At 31.1% G+C, this 19,487-nt stretch overlaps 1 protein-coding gene across 2 annotated transcripts; it reads left to right on the forward strand.

Annotated features, from left to right (window-relative positions):
* The first annotated feature begins 3,798 nt into the window (after positions 1 to 3,798).
* Positions 3,799 to 17,641, forward strand: LOC106462012 (ketimine reductase mu-crystallin-like). 2 transcript variants are annotated; one of them, XR_002611127.1, is made up of 9 exons: positions 3,799 to 4,234; positions 8,306 to 8,456; positions 11,330 to 11,392; positions 11,822 to 11,923; positions 13,305 to 13,497; positions 15,731 to 15,852; positions 16,420 to 16,504; positions 17,005 to 17,519; positions 17,551 to 17,641. XR_002611127.1 is itself a non-coding variant. In XM_013921879.2 (8 exons), the coding sequence occupies exons 1-8, from the start codon at positions 4,059 to 4,061 to the stop codon at positions 17,073 to 17,075; spliced, it is 963 nt and encodes a 320-aa protein (XP_013777333.1). In that variant the 5' UTR covers positions 3,799 to 4,058; the 3' UTR covers positions 17,076 to 17,641. The 2 variants fall into 2 exon arrangements, 1 of the variants encoding a protein (XP_013777333.1); XM_013921879.2 differs by having other exon boundaries at positions 17,005 to 17,641.
* Positions 17,642 to 19,487: the final 1,846 nt, after the last annotated feature.

Raw genomic sequence — 19,487 nt, forward strand, 5'->3', positions numbered from 1 at the left:
TTGTCATCATCAGGTACAAGTAATTTACACTGACACGGATATTGCTTGTAAATTGCTTGTACCAGATGATGACAAAACCTTGTCGAAACGTTGTACATTTGCTGTCATGTTAAACTTACATTAAAGTTTTTCTTCATTACCCACTCAAGCCGTCTCCAGCCATTATTAGTCTCAAAGTGGGTTCCTCGTCATCGAATTTGAATCATTCTATTATTGTTATGTGGACTGGGCTTCGCAATAATTTTACTAAGCAATCCAAAGAACTCGCCCAACGATAGAACACGTTACAACAGACGATTTTGGTGAAAATAAAATTAAACTGTGCCCGAACTTCAAGATGACACCACGTGCACGAAGTGAGATCGAAAATTTGCTGGAGACAATGAAACAGTGGAAAGAAAAAAAAGCACAAAGTGACAGTGCATTAAACGAAGATTAAGAATAAATGTATGTAAAAGTAAAAAATTATGATGTGAGGGACGAATCAATACATATTTACAACCTTCGCACATCCAGTTTATAAAGATGTCTTAAATTATGTGGAACGCCTACATGAAAGTGTAGAAAATAACCTGAACATTCCTTATTACAGATATACTATAAATTAGTTATGAAAGGATTAGAAGCTCAATGAGAAGTTAAAAGAATGAGACATACAATTTAAAGAAGAATTAGAAACAAAAATACATCTGATTAAAGACTAGAACCACAAAGCTATTGCACACGTACAGAGGGACTACAACAACAAGACTGAAGAACTACAACAATGTATCGACAAAGTACAAAAACAAAAAGTAAACAAAGACATCAGCAAAGTACAAAAATGCTGTAATGACAAAATTGAAGAAGTACTGAAAGATTATAACTGTAAGATCAATGTAGTAGAAGAGAACATCAGTGACAAAATAAAACATTTTAAAAATGAATTGGTAAATGCAGAGATCAAACCAGCCACAGCTCTTTCTACATCCATCCAAGAATTCCAACGTACATCATCATTTCCTATAAAATATTAAGTATGAGAACATATTTGGTCTATACCTGTTATCAATATTGGTGTGCCATTTGTGACTGCAAAATCTCCTTGGACTACTCCAGATATGTTACTATTTCAACAACATAGACCAATCAAGAAATCACTGGACCATGATAGAAAGGTACCATGGTAGGCGTATCAAGCTCATTTTGGAATATTCTACAATGTGAACGGGTGGAATAATGAACAACAAGCTATTCATGTTGCTGCATGTTTAAATGGAACAACTATTAAGCATTGGTGGCTGCCTTATCCAACAGGTTCAGAGTGATACACCAGTAAGAAGAGTTCAGGAGCAGAATGCAGGGGAAAGAAGAAGAGACATTAGTCAAACTTGGGAAGCCTTTCTCAGTTATTTTACTTGGATGTGTCATATGAAATGGTAAATACATAAGTTTGTACATGGACTAATGGAAAGTGAATGACGTCACAAAGAAGGATTCCTACCCACTGCCAAGGCTTGACTCTACAATGAATGCTTTATTTGGATCAAAATCGTTTTCAATATTGAATCTAAATAGAGAATATTGGCAAGTGCAAGTCTGGAAACCAAGTAGGGAGAATGCAACCTTTACTGCAGAAAATGAATTGTGGCAATATTTTGTGTTACAGTTAGTTATGTGATACACCTGCTACATTTCAATAAATAATGGGGTGTACTGTCTCTGAACTAGTCTGCATCATCGTACTCATCTACTTTGATGGCATGATCATACATGGGAAGACCTTGATGATGCTTATGATGGGCTAAGAAAAGTTCTGGATTGGTTACAGAAACATAATCTTAAGCTGAATTCCAAAAAGGGTGAAATGTTCCACAGACAAGTGAGTTTCCTGGGACACATACTCAGCACAGTGGGTGTGTCTATAGACCTATTTAAGATTGAATCTGTTCAGAATTGGCCAACATCAAAGAATTACATGAGGTAAGAGGAGTTCTTTGACTGTGCTATTATTAATTTCATTTTAGCAGTATTCTCTGATGTAGCTTTCCTCCACACAAGCTACATGTAAAGCCAAATAAGTTTTATTGGATTGCTGATTGTGAACAAGCATTCAACAACCAGAGGAACTAATTAATTCTACGAACTACTGCCGTATTAGCATTTCTATTTCTTGAAGATCCACTAATTTTAAATAGTGTTGTTTATGAATATGCTATGTGCAATATTATGGTATTTATTCTGAATTTATCATTTATTCTGTATCTGTGCAGGTTTCACATAAAATGTGTTCAAAAAAGCTGTTAATTTCATTTCTTTCTTGTTTTTTTTTGTTGTTCCTTTGTCATTTTCTAGAGATAATATCTGCTCTGCCCTGGGACAGGAGGAGATATTACTCAATACTGCACGTTGGGTAAGAAAGTCAACAGCAGTGTCTTTCAATGATAGTTCCGATGATATCTAGGGGTTAAGGCTCCACCTTTGTTGTAATGAGAATGATCCTTCATGTGATAGCGCTAGTTACTCTGGGCAAATGCAAGGTTTTTTTGCAGAACGATGGATTTGATCAGTTTTGATATGAAGAATAAGCCACTGAGAGTATCCATTAAAAATGTCAATCTGTCGTATTCTAACGAAGTGACACCAACTGTTTAGTGCTTAGTATATGTTGTGCATTTTTCTATTTTCACCTTGTGTCCAACTTCTAGTTCCATTTTATACTAACCGAGTTAGCAAGAGTTTAGTATTAATTCGTGATCGACATTTTGATAAAATATTTTGTTATGAAGTGGAATACGATATAGTTCAAAAGTTAATTCAGCTTCATTTGGATGTACCACACAATCAGCAAAAAGATTGATATAACTTACGAATTTCGTACGTCCGGATTACCGGAACACATATAGAAATTCTAAGTAATCGAAGGGTAAAATATGATAATACACAAGTTATCGAGATCGCAAAAGAGACGATTAGATTGGATTTGTTAACCAGAAGGTTAACTAATTCAGATTCGACCGGAAATGAGACCGTGCACAATCGTTCGAAAATAATTAACTATTTGCCTCAAGCAGTGTAATAAAATAGCTCATTGCTTCGTGCTTTTTTATTTACTTTCATATTTGCTTCCTGAGGCTGAAACCATCAGTTAGAACTGCACATTTACCAGAGCAAAATCCTAACAACGGAATACAAATATTTTTACACAGAAAAAAACAACAACAAAATTGTAAATGCTGTTACGACAGTAGAAGTCACGCGACGCTGGGAGTATGCGCGCTGGAGTTTCTAGAAAGATCGGGGAACCTCACGAATGTCCCAGCGTTTGCTAGACGCCCTCTTCTTTAGTATATAAACCGGAGATAGATTGAAGAGAAATAAATTGATAATTGAGTCAAGCTAACAGTAGGCACCGTAAATAAAATGTGTGAATCACTGCGACTTATAGCGTGTGTTATAAAGGTTGTTAAGTTTAAAGTGTCTGTGGAAATTCTGTGTATTACAAAAAGTTATAGCGAGAAAAAATAAACTAGTTTTAATCAAGAAGGGACTTGTATCGCTGAAGTTTCTTGGAAAGAATTTTTACCGGAAATTATCAAACAAGCAGATACGTAAAAGTACTTTGATGTAGTATGATCCACTAAATTATGTTATTTGTATATAAAATCACTATTTTTAATTGAATCAATTGAAATATTTAATTTTAATAAAATAATTTAAACATTTTTTTTTTCTGTGACGAAAAGCGTTGCCTTTTGATGTGATCTGGAAGTGTTTGGTTTCCACTACTATGATTTAAAATACTTTAAATTGAACAAATGGCTTTTCAGCCTTTTCACATTGACTATGTATTTATAGTTTATCTTTCTTGTATTAATTTATTCATTACATATTTCACCAACACCTATTAACACGTCTTTCTCTTTTATTTTTTGTCACTAGGTCGACGTTGGGGAAACATTGAAAAATGTATGTTTACGGGAATGTAACTTAATAGGCCTGTTTATTTGAAAAATACTCGTGATTTCTTAGTTAACGGTGGAGGCCATAAGCATCAAATTTTACTTTTTAAAATAGTAATGGAATTTGATTCCTCGCCAGTGTTTTTGAATTCAGAAAAAATTACAAGATACATTGATGGAAGATGGGACTCCCTGATTTCATGCCTTGAGACATCTTTTGTCCTTTACTCAAGCGATGATGGTCAAGTTATTCAGCCTGTAAGAGAGAACGTGACCGTTCGGGATTATAATGGGTAGGTTCTATCTTTCTCTCTCTCTCATGTATATGACAATTTATATGTAACAGGAATTTACTTTTACATTTTCTTTTATTTAGTTAATTGTAGTATTACATGAATTATATGCAGGAAGAACATGTCAACGAAAATGTTATTCATTTATTTACGGTTAACGATTAAAATTATTTAAAAACATTTTGTTTTTAATCACCACGTTTCACTAGATTTATCTATCATAATCAGATGGCAAGATCTGATTGTTTGTTTTTAATTATGCACAAAGCTACACAAGGGCTATCTGTGCTCTGCCCACCACGGGTATCGAAACCTGGTTTCTAGCATAGTAAGTCTGCAGACATACCGCCGTGCCACTGGGGGGTACAAGATCTGAATAGAATCGCACAACAGTTCAAACTTTCACGTGTTACAACATACAATTTCAGAAAAATATTATGTCATTAAACAATCATGTTAAAGAAATAAACAACAACTAAATAATGTTTTGTTGTCTTTCAAATTTTGTAGTGCGTACTAGAGGGATTTACTTATTTTGATAAAAGTTCAGAAGAAACGACCTTTAAACTCCAGATAAACAGTTGTGTATATTAATCCTGATGAAGCCACAAAGGTGAAACGTTGGTTGAAATAAAAATATATTCTTTAATATTTTTCTGGAGTGTAAAGGTAGTTTTTTCTGAACTATTATCAAAACAACTAAATAAGGTAAAAATAAAATAACTAATAATGTATATTGTATATTTATTAATGTTTGGCTTGGTTTTGTGGTAAAAGAAAAATTTGGGGCAGTTATTTAGGGATATTAATCTCCGCTCGTGGAGATTACGATTAATTAAAGTGAGCTTTTAATAACTATATTAGGATATAAGTCCTGATTTAAATTTTCCATTCGGAATTGAAGAAGGCGGAGATGGCGAAGCAAAAGATCAAGGTTGACATCCCGTATTTTGACAAACATTGACATCCCATAATCAGGGTCACAGGTTGGCAGGGGTCTATAAATTCTATTGTTTTTGGTAAAGATAACTTCTCTAAATACAAATGTTTTTTCTGTGTTGATGAAGGCTAGCGGTTAGTTTCTCCTATGTAAGAAGTGTCTTAAAGTCGTTACAATGAATTTGGTTCACTGATCTTTATACAATTAAGTTTGTTTCTACCAACACATTTTATTGACAGAAACCAGCCTAATTTTTCAAGGAAAAGTGGTTTTGAAACATATTCTTACATGTTTATCTGTAAATGATTAACTAATAATACAATATACATGCAACATTACTCTGACTCTTCATTGCGAATTCTGTTTTACATGATCATGCAGTAATGTTTATATTTAAGTAAAAGTTCAACATCTCTAGAAATATGTTGAAAAGTATGAACTATAATTATAGATAATATTAACAAAGATTATATAAATACTAAAATGGCTAATGCAAAGAAGATGTCAATAATGTTATTTTGTTTTTTGTGTACAAATATTTTTACAAATTCCTGTCTACCAACGCTTGTGACATTTGAAATGAATACTTCTGACATACATTCATGCAACGCAACGTCTTCTTATGAAATGTGGAAGTCTTTTCTTATAAAGAGGGCACCCAGTTTTAATCGATAGAATACCACTGGCAAAGAAAAAAAAGAATCAGACTGTAGTATAAACACCAGACAGGTTTGGTCTGGTGATTTTCAACAGGAGTTTCTCGACAACTTTTAAAATCGGTGTGCAGCATTAAATGCTGTTGTAGGCTGTATTTTTAATATTTTAAAATTTTATTCACTGGACAGAAGTTATTTACATTGTGTAATAACTGAGTGCACTCTAGAAGGTATATGGAAGTTTAGACATCTGTGGATTCTCGATTTTTCGTGAAAGAAAGTACAGTGTAGAAATACCAGATAAAGTGAGTTAAGAATGAATTAATCAGTTAGTGTCTTTTCGAGTTTTATTGAGTGAGATAGTGATAATTAGTTACTGTAGGTCAGTGATTAGATTAATAAATTGGCCAATTAGCACATTTTTTATTGATGGATTAGCAAGGGAATTTGGAAGTAAGCGATTGGTTGAGTTTGTGTCTGTGAGTTAGGCGTATCATTAGTTGTTTGTGAAGTTTGATCTACCTATTAACAACCTGTATAAAATATCATTGAAGATATAAATTAATTCGTTATCCTTATGTTGACTGGATTTCGCATTATCCTTACATTCTTACCGAATAATTTTACAGAACCCACCCAAAGATAGAATATGTCATAACAATGGCGTCAGGAGAGGAATTATTTTGGTGAAAATAAAATAGAAATTTATCTAAACTTTACAAGCATGAAGCGAGACCGAAAATTTGCTGGAAACGATGAAACATCGTAAAGAAGAAAAGCAGAAAGAGACAACATTAAAAGATCAAGAAGAATGACAGAAAATTTAAAAAAAAAGAAGAAAGAAATAGAACATTAAAAGAAGATTAAAGGGTAGGAGAGGAGAATTTAAAAAAGGAGTTAAAAGAAAGTAATGTAATATTTAAAAACTAAGAACAAAAATAGATTAATTGGAGACAAGATTGATGAAGTTATTGGAGATGTGCAGAGGGATTACAGTGACAAGATTGAATATGAACATAAAGATATAAACAAAGTACAGAAGACCTATAATGACAAAACTGAAGTACAAAAATACATATATGAGACACAGAAACATCAAAATTGGTAGATCAGTGAGTTAGAAAATTTTATCAAATAACAGAATAAAACATTTGGAAAATTCAGTGTTAAATGAAAAGCTCAAGCGAGCAACACCTTTTTTTTGCATTTGCCTAAGAATTCAAACCTAAAACATCATTTGCTAGAAAATATTATTAATAGAATAAATGTAGCCTACACCTGTTACCACAACTGCTGAGATATCTGCAACTGCATGACCTTAAAATTACCCTAGCTATGTCACTATCAAATCTAGTTCCAGAATTGAATTGGTCAGCTCAACAGTACTGCCTTGTCGATAAACCAATGGAGGCATATCAAACTCACTTTGAAGTTGTTTCCAAAGTGAAAAGGTATATTGAACAACGACCTATTCATCTTGTTGCCCATTTAAAAGGATCAGCTTTAACGATATTAAGTGATTTTCTAGCTGAGAGTCGAAACAACTATCATTCACTGGTAGTTGCTTTACCTAAGAAGCTGGAGAGACATATCAGAAGAAAGTTTCCAAAAAAAAAGTTCAGGAGAAGAGTACAGAGGAAAGAAGGGACCTTAGCCAAACTTGGAGAACATTTGGAAAGGCATACCTAATTATCTTACCCAGCTGCTCCACACAAAATTATGGAATTCTTGGCACTTGACCAACTCATAGATGCAATAACAGATATGAGTTAGACTGAATCAGAGTAGATGAACATCTTTAAAGGAAGTACAGCAGTTAGTGCTGAAACTTGAATCTATTAAGGTCAAAGATATACAACTGAAGGCACCATCCAAAAGTTATGGGGTCATTAGCTCAAGTACTATGAAATATTAATTCCTTGACAATGGTTTTGAAGAACTGAAAGGATTAGTTAAACAACTAATTATTCAGAATGAAAGAATTAAACATGTAGCAGAATGAGTTTCAATTACAACCTAAAAGGTTCATGGGGTTTATAACGCATGGAGGATGTGTCACCCTCCTATTGGTGGAGAGTTGTAGTCTAATGATGATTACATCATAAGATGTGCTATCCAATTTAATACATACAGGAGTGAGAATTTCTTTCAAGGTTTGTGGCACTTGCAGAAATCTTCTCGGCAGATGTGTGAAGTAATAGCTCTTAGTTCTGTGAAGATGAGAGTATCTTCTTGAAATTCATTTTTAGGTAAAAAAGTGGTAACACTAATTCAATAAATTTCCAGTTTTAAAATTTGTAACAAAACAAAAAAACATAGATATTGGTCACCTGTGTCATCTATTACCATGTACAACAAATAGATAATGTTCATTTTTTATAATCATATATGCCTGGCTGCTATTTATTTGGTAAATATAATATCTTTGTATAGAAACGACTGTGTTTGAAATAACATTTTTTGTCTTTATTTTAGGTTATTGTTTTCCATGCCAGTTTGCAGCTCTCCACACGAAGCACTAGCAACTAAGATCATCACTGTATATAACGATAATCACTTGAGGGGACTGCCGAGAATTCAAGGAGTTATATTACTTTTCAGTGCAGTAGATGGTGTTTTGAAGGCGGTAATAAATACAGTCCCTTACCCTTGTTCAAACTGGGGTTATAGTTCCTGTGTATATTATACACTATATACATGTGCATAGATTTAGGATGTGTGAAAGAAATTAATTTCTTATATAGTATATTTATAAATATGTAAGTTCATCATTTCTTTTTAGAATAATGGCTATTTTTTATATTTACCTTGAGGAAAACACTCATAATATATATACTCACAGTTGATTAAGTCTTTATGATGTCTTCCTTCTGATTCTGTATGTAGACGTACGCATAGAACTTTGTCATATAAGCTTCAGAGATCTCTTTAATGTTTGCGTATGAATTCGTTTTTAAAGTACAAGTATGATGAGAACTGTTTTTGTGATGAGGCCCATAAAGAACTGAGACTTTGATAGGGTTAAAAATAAGTTAAAAAAACAAGAGCTCGTTCTATATTATTTATTTATTACCTGTTCAAATGAAAAATTTACCTAACAAAAAAATCACTGAACTTATCAACCAACTTCCCAAAATATTAGCCTGAAATGTTTAGCTGAAAGTAAATAGTTAGACAAAAAGCAAAATCCAATAGATGATTCTATGCTATCTTAATTATCAGGTAATCTATTTCAAAAGTTAATAATAATAAGCAGTGGTTGAAATGGATGTTTAGAGGTTCTGAGATGAAACTATTAAAATATTCTGACAAGTTTCAGTTTATAGGTTCTAAGAAGTTCCTGTATGGCATATCATCATATGCTGGCCCATTTTGACCACTGAATATGAGAAAAGTAATTGTAAGAAGTGATGTGAAACTAAACTTTTATATGATGTATCTAAGACGTAATTATTAGTGTTTTCCCCCTAGTCCTATCACCACAGAACTCAAGGCTACCAAAGGCATACACACGTTTTCTCTTATCAAGCTATCTTTTCCCAAGAGAACAATTTCATAATTTTTGTTCAGGAATTATTTTACAGTTACAAAACTAGGATGTTTAAAGATGACCAAGCAAGGTTGCTTTTTATTAAAATTACTAGTTTAACTTCGTATGACCTTAATCTCATTCTAGTATGGGGCTAGCCTCTTGAGTCTTTCTTCTCCGTAGATTATGGTCCTATGCATCATTCCTAGTTGCACCATATCCCAGTCAAACACATCTCTCCCCTGTATTCTTCATCTTCCTTTACTTCTTCATCCCTCCACTAATATTTCCAATGCTCTTCTCATTGTACATCCTTCTTCCTTTTGTACTACATGGCCCAACCATCTCAATCTTGCTTTTTTTTGTGATCGTACAGACTCCAACTTTTTTTTTCCTGATATCGTCACTTGTTATTCTTTCTCTCAAAGATATTCCCAGCATCTATTTTAACATTCTCATCTCTGTTCTGTCTAAAATACCCTCCTCCTTTTTTTTCTTATGGCCCAAGGTTCTGTTCCATGAAGCAGAACAGTCCTTATTAAAATTACTTGTTTAACTATAGAGATATAAAACAAAATGCTGGATGAAGCTTTTGAATAGTGTTGAATATATCTTATCAAACACTGAAAAATATTTTTATGAAGAAATTTTATGTATGTATGTAGTAAAACACCAGAGTTAAAATAAGTAATTGCTGTGAAATAAAGGGGGGGGGGTAATCATGTGCTTGTTGTGCCAAGTTTCTTGACTTATACTTGATAATATTTTTGTTACTGCTAGCTGAAAAAAAAAAGTTCCTTTTCAGATATTTCAGTTTATTTGTTGAAGTCTTTTTTTTTTTCTGTAATATTCTAAGCTCGTAATCGTAGATAGCCTGTAGCCTTTTCTCACCATAATTCTTTTATTGTTACCTGGTTTTTGCTCTATTTATAGAAATTTAACAAAGGTGAAATCAATAAATTACTGCAGCCCAAATACAAAATAAAAATTTAGGGAAATAGGCTATTTTTTCTTAAGAAGTAGATTATTTGAACAATTGGAGCAACCGGATTATATCCCGAAAACAGGTTGTTGTTTTTCCATGAAATGGAATGTACTATCAAAAAAGCTTTGTATTTTAAAGATGGTGGGTGACACACAGAACATTTAAGATGCTACATTTACCATGCTTTGTGTAGTCCCAAGTGAGACATGACTATCCAATAAACTTTTAGATTACTTTCTTTTAGGACTTATACTATAGTATTTTGGATTTTATAACTACTTACTTCTATTATGGTGGTATCTACATCTTCTATAAGATTAATGCTTGAAGTAATATAAAAACAAAATTGAAGCTACTTCACAAAAACTTCTAGTGATCAGTTTTACAATTATTTTAAATCTTAACCAGTCATGATCAGGAGGTGAAATATTTTTGAGACATGAAAATAATATCCGCTATCATTCGAGCCACAGTTTCCTAACTGATATTTTTTTCTTTTTGAGAAAAATTTTACATTTGAAGCTTTTTTATTGAATGATTAATATAAACCAGACTGTTTCACACATACAGTTAGGTATGATGTGAAACAATGTATTTTTTTTAGAAACACTCACATAACCAGTCATGAAAATGTGAAGGAAATCTTCTATGGGTGTTAATGATATTGAATGAATATTTTTCTGCATCCACCGATGTGAATGTTTTTCATAAAAAGTGATAACACCAAAGTATATATTTTTTGTATACATCAGGGGTTCTCAAAAGGTCTTTGATGCCCCTCCCCCTTGAAAATATTTCAGGTTGTAATGATCCCCCACCTCTTAAAAACCACACACAAAGTGATAGCAAATTGCTGTACATACTCTTAAATATCCTTTATTGCAATATTTCTCTTATGATCTTTTGACCCCCTTTTGGGTTGGAGCTCCAGTTTGAGAAATGGTAGTATACAATAATGATAATAAAATAACTTTTTTTCATCCAGATATTGGAAGCTCCTGTCATTACTGCCAAAAGAACAGCAGGTGCTACTGCAGTAGCTACTAAGGTGAGTGTACCTACATGTTTTTCTAACACCATAAAATTGAAATTTATTCATTCCATTCTAAAGGAAAAAACTTTTTTATATATTTTAAATTATGTTATTTATTTTTAACTGCTTCCAACATATTTTGTGCCTGTAACCAATCTTACTTTTTAAATTCATTTAGGAAATATCTTTGACAAATAATTTATCTGAAAACAAGATTTCTGCTAGATTACAATATAGTAAAGGAACTTATGAGTGTTCATAGGGTTGTGCATTGATCTTTATTTATTCATGTTTGTGACAGACAAGTCTCAAGAAAAAAAATGTTGTATCTTTTTTTTGCTTGTAAAATATAACTTTTGTTAATATATTCATAATTTTTTATCCATTTGCTATGTGATATTTTTTCTCTAGTGTTTATATATGTTAACTGGTTTTTGTTTGTAGTACTTAGCATCAGAAAACCCCAAAATACTGGCCATCCTTGGAGCAGGTGTTCAAGCAAGAAGCCATTTTGAAGTATTAACTCATTTGTATAATTTTGAAGAGGTAAGAATAAATGTTATTACACAGTATTTACAATAGTAAATTTGTTAAAATTATTTTTTCACCTTTAAAAGGCTTAAACGTATAGAGGTAAGATGCTAAAATCACTTCATAGAGTAATTAATTTAATGAGGTTAACCTTAAATCTTTAAGTTGTTTAGATACACGAAGCTGAATATCATCGTTATTGGTTTACAAAGATATTAGAAAGCTGTGACTTGATTGAATACTACATTGAATTACACAAAACATTGACAGTGCTGATACAAGAATAACTAGCAATAGCACAATCCTGTAATATTAGAATTTTTCTTCAGAATTGGAAATGTGTTGAATAGGACTCAAACCTATGATTCTATTTATTGGGCAGATGCTTTAACCAGTGATACTAGTACCCTGTTGATGCAGAAAGTCCTGATTCTCACTTCACTGGTTTAATTATAGGGTTTATTTTTGATGGGAATGTTTAGTAAAGAGATTTCAAGCTAAACAAGAGCCTAATTGTCCAATTTATGTCAGAATTGTGATGAGGACTGTAATAAAGGAATTTCAAATTGTACAAACTAGTTAGCCAAGGAAAGAAAGCCTTTACTAATCAGCATAATGATAACTAAGATACGCTACATTTAGTAGCTTCATTGGTTAAAACCTCTGCCCAATAAATATTTTTAAAGATTCAAGTCACCTCAGTCTCAGTTTCTTCTTTTTATATCAGAAATATTAAAACATTAATGCATTTTCCCCTTGTAATGAACTAACCTTTTAAATAATCTTGTTACTACTTAGTCATAACTGGTCCACCTAAATCCCCAAGTTAACAAGAATTGTTTATCCATCTCTGGACCTATGTATCAGCAGTCTGTAGAACCCCTAGTTAACAATAATTGTTTATCCATCTCTGGACCTACATATTAGCAGTCTGTACAGCCCCGAGTTAACAATAATTGTTTATCCATCTCTGGACCTATGTATCAGCAGTCTGTACAGCCCCGAGTTAACAAGAATTGTTTATCAATGTCTGGACCTATGTATCAGCAGTCTGTAGAGCCCCGAGTTAACAAGAATTGTTTATCAATCTGGAACTATGTATCAGCAGTCTGTAGAGCCCTGAGTTTACAAGAATTGTTTATCAATCTGGACCTGTGCATCAGCAGTCTGTGGCATCTTGTTTGGCTTTAAACCTTTTCCTATGTAAGGGAACTTCTGTTTGTAGAATTTAACTAATATTCAAAACATTCAAGATTGCCATTTTTGTGAGAAATAATAAATGATTAGACAAAAGTAACCATTTTTTTTTACTTAAAGATTATTGTATTGTGAATAATTTGTAAAATGCCTTTATTGACCACTGTATTTTTATTAAATAATGGAAGTTCCTTTCAAGGTGAGAATTTGGAACATTCATCAGAATAATGGTGAAAAGCTGGTGAAAGAACTTAACGACAAAGGCTTTCATTGTGTGTGTTGCTCGAATGTGGAAGAAGCTGTGAGAGATGCAGACATTATTGTAACAGCCACTTTTTCAAAAACTCCTATCCTGAAAGCAGTGTGGGTTAAACCAGGAGCTCATATCAATGGTCAGTGGTGTTTTGTATTAAAGCAAAATCCATGTTCTTTGAAAATTTGATGAATCATTTTAAAGACAGATTTCGACTAGTAGCCAAGTTAGTTAATACTTTCTTGCCAACTGAGTTAAAGAAAAACATTCATTTGTATATAAAGAAAACTTCATTTATACTTTAATCTTGAACTTAAAACTAGGCCAAAACTAATAAAATGTGATAACTTTTTACATCATTAGATACAGAAGTACTAATTTTTCATTTTGATTATTTTAGCATTTAAACTTGGATCTAAAGAGTCTGAACTAATACAAAAACTGAAACTAATTTTGATGAGGGTTAATTGCTGTTTTAGGTGTAAACTTGGTCAGAAACTTTGATATTTCAGTACAAACAATAACTAGAAATATTCAAATAAGAGAAGTACAGATAAAAGTTTCCTTAATAAATAACTTTATTTCAGTGGATATCCCATTCTGGTCATATTCATATTGACTGCATTTATTGCACTTGAAACACCTTTTCACATTGCAGATGCAAGTAACAGGAAGCGTAATATCATCTTCTGATGGTCTACATTCATTTTCTAAGCTATAAAACAGGGAATAGCATAAATAGAAGCAATTGACTTTTGACCAGAGAATTGAAAATATTGGTGAAAAGAAGGGCAAAGAATGTTTAATAACTCCCCAGTATAAAAGTTACTGACATTTTTCCTGTACAGAATGGAAGCCCTAATCCACACACATATCATTGTAGTATATTTTTATTAAATTTCAAAATTTTACAGATTTTATATATTCCTGATTTATCACCAACTCATGCCTGGTTAAGTTGTGAATTTGTGGTTAGTGATAATGGAATGTATAGATAACCAAAAGTCTTAAGCAACATTTTAACATGCTGAATTGGTGCTGAACATAATTGTTTTGTAAATGAAAAGTTTAAATTTTTTTTATCAAGTTCTGTACATTGTTAAATGCATTAATAATTATTTCAAAGATTTTAATTTCATTATGTTAATCCAAGTTATTTTTCATAAAATTCATCACTTAAATTATAGTGATGTATAGATATATTGTGCTTGGGATTTTAATCTTTATTTAAATTAAAATGTTGTTAGAGAAAATCTTTAAATTTTTATTTTTGTGAAATTAACATAGTTGACTAGTATTTTAATTATTTCATTGATTATATTATTTACTTACATGTATTTCTTTTTATTATTCTGCCTAAGAATTATTGGATTACATTTCTAAATTTTAGCTGCACTATCATCTTCAGCAAAGTCCAATGGTCTACATCTTACAAAAGTTTGCCCCTGATTAAAAAAAAAAAAGAAAGGCCTACTTTTTGAAAGTCCTCGGGTTATAAGGTTCTGTATTTTTTCCAGACAAAAGAAGATATGGATTAAACTAAATATAATGAAATTATTATTTTAATTATATTGATTTCATACACAGCGTATAACTTGGTCTTCAGAATCACTATAAGTTATGTTAGATACTATTTTTGGATGATAATTTTAATATTACTGATTGATGTATTACTAAGTTTTCACAACATTTTAATGATATCAAATAATGGTTCTGAACAACAATTGTTATTTCATTATATATCCTCTTATGAAGTTTCTGTAAGTGTTATAGTAAAGTTGATGGTGTGGTATACAGAAACTACATGCATGTATCTCGCTGTCCTATAGTATACATTCCATATTTAAAAAACTTAATTTTGGAGTTGTTATTTAGAACATGCTAAATCAGGTGAGGGTCAAGTGCTAACTTAACCTTAGGTTTATTACCATAACAGAACTTGATCAAGAAAGCTGTCTACTGTTTCATGATGAGCTTTGGTATTGAGCTATGGATATGGTGGACTTAGTATGATTGAAATACTATTATACGTACTTCTTCTGGGAAAGATGGTAAGGGACCAAATAAAGAATGCAGTTTTTAAAGAGCAAAACAAAAACGTAATACTCTGACATTTCTTTTTAATGATTATACATAGTAAAAGTTTTGTTTTGTTCAGAACATTTCACCAGGTGATAATGCCTGGTTAAGTTTTAATAAGTACAACTGATACCAAATAGACAAAAAACTTATGTGCATTTTAAATAACATAGTTCTTTCTAATATTTAAACCATTATATTATTTTCTTGTTTCAATTATAATTAACAATAAGATTACGTTAGTTATCAAAATCTTTTATTTTAACAACTTCACTATCTACAAAATCATCTAGTGATTGGTGCTTCAAATCCAACAAGCCAGGAATTGGACCCTGAGTTGATGAGATCTGCTGTTGTCTATACTGATAGTAGAGAAGCTGCTTGTGTAGAATCGGGAGACATTATTATTTCAGAAGTGAGTAAGCATTTATGGTTTGTGTTTCTTAATTACAGATAAAACATTTGGATTATAACAAGGTAAAATATACAAGATACAGTATTGGCTGTGAGTGTATGTTATAATATAAAATGTTTTAAAGAAAATATTTTTAACTGTTCATATATTTTAGTTTTTCTTCCATTAAAAATTGTATTTATTTTCTGAAAGAAATTATTAATATGTAGTAATCACCAGTGTTATCTAAGAACCAACCTTAACTTTCAACAGTGACAGCAAATGAGCATAATAAACAAAAAAACTTCTAAGGTGTTTTCAGCCTTAAGATAATTATACAGGCACTGAAAAAAAAAGCAGATAAGCAGAAAAAGAGCCATAATCATACAAGTTATAATGTAGTTGTAGTTCATGATAATGTTCTATATTTGAAATGTGTGTTTTTATGCTGAAATATAGTTAATTTATTTCTCTCGGCAGTCTTTCATCTACAGATTTTTGATGAGTGTAATGTGCAATAAAGTATAAAATTAGGAACTAATATGGCTTAGTAATTGTTCTGTGGTTCTGATTATTGATTTTGAACAGGTAGAAGTGTATGCAGAGATTGGAGAAGTAATTTTGGGAAAGAAAGAAGCCTTCAGAGATAAAACAACTGTATTCAAATCACTTGGTGAGTACGCGTAAAAAGTTTATGCACGGAAATGGAAATATTAACTATATCTGACTTCCCATTAACCATACCCATTTGAATAAAGCTAACACCATCGTAAATTTGGTATTTTGTACTATCAGATTCTCTCTATTTTCACAAGGTAAAATAAGAGTGTATTATAAGCTATGGATATGTGTATACTGTCAAGTATTAACACAGTTTATAATTTGATAGTTACTGGTACGTACAGTAGTTTTACTTAAAAATGCTGGGAAAAGAAGCTGTACAAAAAATCTAGTTTATTATTTATCTGCATTTATGGATAATCACTTAAAGCTGTTAATGCAAGTGATTAATGTATTAAAAAAAGTGTCAGTAAAAAAAAATCAAATGCGAATACAGCTGTTTTGTTAATAATATTTATTGTATTTCAGTAAAAACTATAAGAAAACAAATAAAATGATTTTTAAACCTAATCGTGCATTATTTTTTGATTAGGCTGTTCCTTGTACTTCTAGGTATGGCTGTACAGGACTTGGTTTCAGCCAAACTTGTTTATGATGCTTACACTTCAGATCTCCAGAAGTAATTTTATGAAATGTATTGGTCAAGTTAACCAAGGCCCACAACACAAGTGTTGAATATCATCATTATAAAAGATATAATATAACAGTGAATGTTAAAAATCTTTAATAATACCTACAGTATTTTATTTTAGGATTTTTGAAGAAATATTCATTTTTAATTGTTTTCGTAGGAGGACAGTAAGTGTCTTAGTAGTTGCTATTTTCTTAGAGTACAAAACTTACAAGAATGCTGCTACAGTAGTTAATCATGTACTACTATTATATATCCAAGTAAATGTGTATTATATACTATTGTTTACAGAAAATGCACTGCTATGTTATTTGTGTTTGGTATGCGAATCTTAATTAGGTTTTAAAAAGAGATTAATAATTATGCCATATTATACAATTAAATTTGATAAATATTGTTTATATTAATACATATAACTTGAGGTTTAAGGTTACATACAAAGCATATATATATATATATATATACACACAAATGATTACATTAGTTAATAGATTTTCTCTACTTACCTATGTAATGACTAGATGCAAAGATTAATAAAATTTTATTTTTTAAGAACCATTCTTGTCATTGATTCTTTAATAATATCCTTACTTTGTTTCTTTAAAACTGTGGAGTAAAAGTATGCTATTTATAATCAGAAAATCTTTATAATTATTTATATTAAATTCACCCTACTCAAAAAATTTTTCAGATTTGTTGCTGTACAAAATAAAAAACTATTTTAGCCATCAGTGTTTAATACAAATCAACTTGTCAAAAGCATCAATTTTATTTTTAATATCTTTTTTTTCATGTGATGTACTGTTTCCTGATTGTATGTATTTTGAACTATCATGAGTCTGTTTAATAATTTCCCTGAAAAACTGCTCAGTTTCACCTGCAACTACAGGATGTCTCATAAAATGACTAGAAAATTAACAGCAAACCCTCACCAAATGTATTATCTTAACATATTTAGTGCTTTTTAATACTGTTTTTCTATCTACATAATCATTTTTTCTACATAACTTTTAAGTGCATCTTCTTATCTACATTATTTCAACAATTTTATATATATGTTTATAGAGACCAAGAAAATAAAGAATATTCTATCACATATATATAAACTGAATCAAAAGGAGGAGACTACTCTTTTCAGAAAATTTGGAACATTTCTTTTAAAGCTGTTTTAATTTTTAAAATATTTTGGCACAATTTTCAGAATTTGACTTTTTTTCCTTATAGAGGAAACTGAAATAAAGTGTACAAGTAAGAATCAAATAAGTTTCTTTTTGATAGTTTGGTGAAAGCAGGCTGTATTAAAAATTAAAATACATTATACTAATGGTTTTAACTTTACAAAAATGAAAATAAACTCTTAAATAGGAATGTGAAACAGTATATATTTTGGTTGAAAGTTTAACATTTTTTCTAGGGTAAGTAACATTATCAGTATATAAAACTTGTAGGTAAAACACCTGGTGGAGATTCTTGAAATCTGAAAGTTGATTCACGAGAAGATATAGTACATTTTATCACATGCAGAAATTTCTTCATTTTTCTGTAAAAAATGCACACACTTTTTACTAAATTTCCTTTTCCAGGAGTATAAACAGTAGGCAAAACCTAGAAGATAGGATTACATTTGATTACATGTACTTTACATTTCTTAAGTTCTTACATTCATTACATGTTTCCAACTGATGTGTCAAGAACATACATTGGCCAACTACAGCTTTTGATCTCCAGGCAGAAATTTATGGACTGAAAACTATAGGTTGTAGACTCCAGCAAGTGACATGATTTTGGGAAGTCTAGGTAGTCAGTCACCATCTTGAAGCTATAATTTTGGAATTACTTGTGTATATACATCATGGTCTGAAAGCTACAAAAGTGCACAAATGATATTAGCCTGCAGTTAAAGGCAACATTTTGAAAATGGAAAGAATAAATTATATTTTAGGACTGAAGCTGTATGCAGTATGATATTGCATGAAATAATACGAGTTGATTTTACACATTGTAGAGTATGTAAAGTTTTGTTACTTTACTAATATACATATATTAAAAATAATTTGTTTTAAAGTTCTAAATTAACGTTTTCATCTGGTTTGTGAACCATCACACCTTTAGTTTTTCTCATGCATTGTCTTTATATATCTTTCATATGTGTTTCTAGTTCAAAAATTAACCAGTCAAAGAAAAATACAAACACTTTTCACTGTACTTATATTATAAAAGAAAGTATAAAACCAGTTGACATTGACTTTGTTGATGTACCTGTACACTGAGTGGTCACAAGTAAATAGACACCTAATTTTTCGTCATTTAACTGATTTATGCTAATTAATTTGTGTTCACAGAGCACTATATAAATTAAAATGGTGCACACACTAATTATCTTCTGCTACAACATGCCTATAAC

The sequence above is a fragment of the Limulus polyphemus genome, unplaced genomic scaffold, assembly GCF_000517525.1.
Source record: "Limulus polyphemus unplaced genomic scaffold, Limulus_polyphemus-2.1.2 Scaffold1074, whole genome shotgun sequence".
NCBI classification, from domain to species: Eukaryota; Metazoa; Arthropoda; class Merostomata; order Xiphosura; family Limulidae; genus Limulus; species Limulus polyphemus.

What these genes read in the sequence shown, in the direction of transcription:
- LOC106462012 (XM_013921879.2), top strand. Translation starts at nt 4,059, where the DNA reads ATGGAATTTGATTCCTCGCCAGTGTTTTTGAATTCAGAAAAAATTACA. An exon ending in TAGATGGTGTTTTGAAGGCG is followed by an intron (nt 8,457 to 11,329) that starts GTAATAAATACA and finishes TTTTTCATCCAG; the next exon opens with ATATTGGAAGCTCCTGTCAT. An exon ending in CTACTGCAGTAGCTACTAAG is followed by an intron (nt 11,393 to 11,821) that starts GTGAGTGTACCT and finishes TTTTGTTTGTAG; the next exon opens with TACTTAGCATCAGAAAACCC.